Here is a 2147-nt window from a genome sequence, read left to right as displayed (position 1 = left end):
CACACACACACACACACACACACACACACACACACACACACACACACGACTCTAGGGTAATAGGGCCTGGGCATAGGTAAGGCCTTGAAATCTTACTTGAGGGGATCAAGGCAGGCTGTTTTCCTCATGTTATGATGGCCCAAGAATTAAGGCCAGAGAATGGTGTGAGTTGCCTGAGATCACAAGCTATTTAGGAACAGATCTAGTCCTCTGTCCTCTTTTGTCACTACATATTCCAGGTTGAAGGGCCTATTTGTTCATTCTTCCATGACTATTCCCCGAGGATGGCAGGGTTAAATTTTAGGATATTTCTCCCAGTTTCTCAGATTGTTCTTTTGTAGTCTCTGTTGTCCCCAGAGAAAAGCTGAATCTAGACGCTTCTGTCTCTAGGTCTATCTTAACAGAATCGTGAGTGACTGTGTCCTCTTGTCCCACAGGAGAGAAGGAGATGGCTGCTGAGTTGGAGGAACTGTATGGTGACATCGATGCTTTAGAGTTCTACCCCGGGCTGCTGCTAGAAAAGTGCCAGCCCAACTCTATCTTTGGGGAAAGCATGATAGAGATGGGGGCTCCCTTTTCCCTCAAGGGCCTCCTAGGGAATCCCATCTGTTCCCCAGAATACTGGAAACCCAGCACATTCGGTGGTGACATGGGCTTCAACCTTGTCAACACAGCCTCACTGAAGAAACTGGTCTGCCTCAACACCAAGACCTGCCCTTATGTTTCCTTCCGTGTGCCAGATTACCCTGAAGATGACGGGTCTGTCTTAGTGAGACGATCCACTGAGCTCTGAGGGGGAAGGGAAGCAGCTTTCTAGAGGGAGGAGTTTTGTTCCTGAGGAGGACAGTCCTTTATGTGTTTCCTGGTTTGGCATTGTGAGAGCTGATGCTGACATTTGGAACTTTGGATCTCAACCTTGCCTAGAATATTGTGATTTTACCATTTTAGGCTACTGAATTCTTCATTAACTAAGAAAGTTAGGAGTGGTTTTGTCTGGCTCCTCAGAACTTGGCTCCTTGTTGGCAACCCAGAACGTCAGATTTCTGGTTGATTTGGAATATAGGCTTAAAACTTTATATTGTAGGGCAGGGTGTGGTTGCACACACCTTAATCCCAGCACTTGGAAGGCAGAGGGAGCTGAATCTCTGTGAGTTTAAGACCAGTCTGGTTTATGTAGTGAGTTCTAGGCCAGCCATGGCTGTGTAGTGAGACTCTCTCAAAACAAAACAAACAACAAACAAACAAACAAACAAACAATTTTAGAATGTAGAACTCCTTAAAAAAGTCCCTTGGGAGTTAATGGAGTCCTTAATTTTTTCCTAGAATCTGGAGGCCCCTTCAGAATGTTGACTATCTAACAGGTGACTCAGAAGGTTCTGTTCCTGGTCAATGATCTATAACGTGGGCCAAAACATTCCTGACTTGAATGTCTAGAATGTGGAATTGGTTCATTTTCCTGTTCAGTGAAATGGACACAGAACAAAAGAACCTAATATCCAGTGAGGATTGCCTTGCTAAAGTCTGTGTCTATACCAAAGGGCAAGGCAGTAAGTAAGGTGTTCTTGGGAGCCACACTTAGACTCTTTTCAAAGATGTGGATGGAACAGGTGGACTCATCTATGATCTTGTCTTGAAGCCACCGCCAGGTTCTATCCCCATTCAGGTCTTTGCTCGTGGCAACTGTCTCTCATGAAGCTAATAAAATTCTCTTTTCAAAGTTGTTTGTTATGTATCTCTTTAAGTCTCATCTGCAAGTGAACACTGATGAGGCTTTCCTCTCACCCACAGGCTAGGTGTGCCAGAGGCTCAGTATGAGACTTTCCAAGGGCATCCCAGGAGCTTACCCTTGTATGTAAGCCTTACCTTTGATGCTTCATCCTTTCCTTTGGGCCATAATCTGCCTTTGTCAGTCTGTTTACCTAGAATACCTAACTCCCAATCCCTAGAGATGTAGCATCCAGTTTCTGCTAGCTGATTAAGTTGAAATCTTCTTATAGTAGAGAGTGGACTGCTGGGAAGAAGAACACACTACTCTAAGCCAACTTTGCATACCCAATTCTCTCTTATTGTCATCACAACAGTGTGAAGTAGCTGGTACAACCCTAGATGGGACTCCAGAATTGCCAAGTGATGTGCCAGTCCCACAT

General features: G+C 45.0%; 1 protein-coding gene across 2 annotated transcripts in view; it reads left to right on the top strand.

The window, feature by feature from the left end:
* Nucleotides 1–1720, top strand: part of Ptgs1 (prostaglandin-endoperoxide synthase 1) — a 31883-nt gene extending 30163 nt beyond the window's left edge. For both annotated transcript variants that reach the window (XM_028754723.1, XM_028754724.1), the window contains exon 11: nt 438–1720. In XM_028754723.1, coding sequence (XP_028610556.1) covers nt 438–793 — 356 coding nt within the window. In that variant the 3' untranslated portion in view covers nt 794–1720. The remainder of the gene's footprint in view (nt 1–437) is intronic.
* The last annotated feature ends 427 nt before the right edge of the window (nt 1721–2147 follow it).

This window comes from Grammomys surdaster, unplaced genomic scaffold, assembly GCF_004785775.1.
Source record: "Grammomys surdaster isolate TR1022 unplaced genomic scaffold, NIH_TR_1.0 126035, whole genome shotgun sequence".
Classification (NCBI taxonomy): domain Eukaryota; kingdom Metazoa; phylum Chordata; class Mammalia; order Rodentia; family Muridae; genus Grammomys; species Grammomys surdaster.
This window is presented reverse-complemented; position numbering and strand designations above follow the sequence as displayed.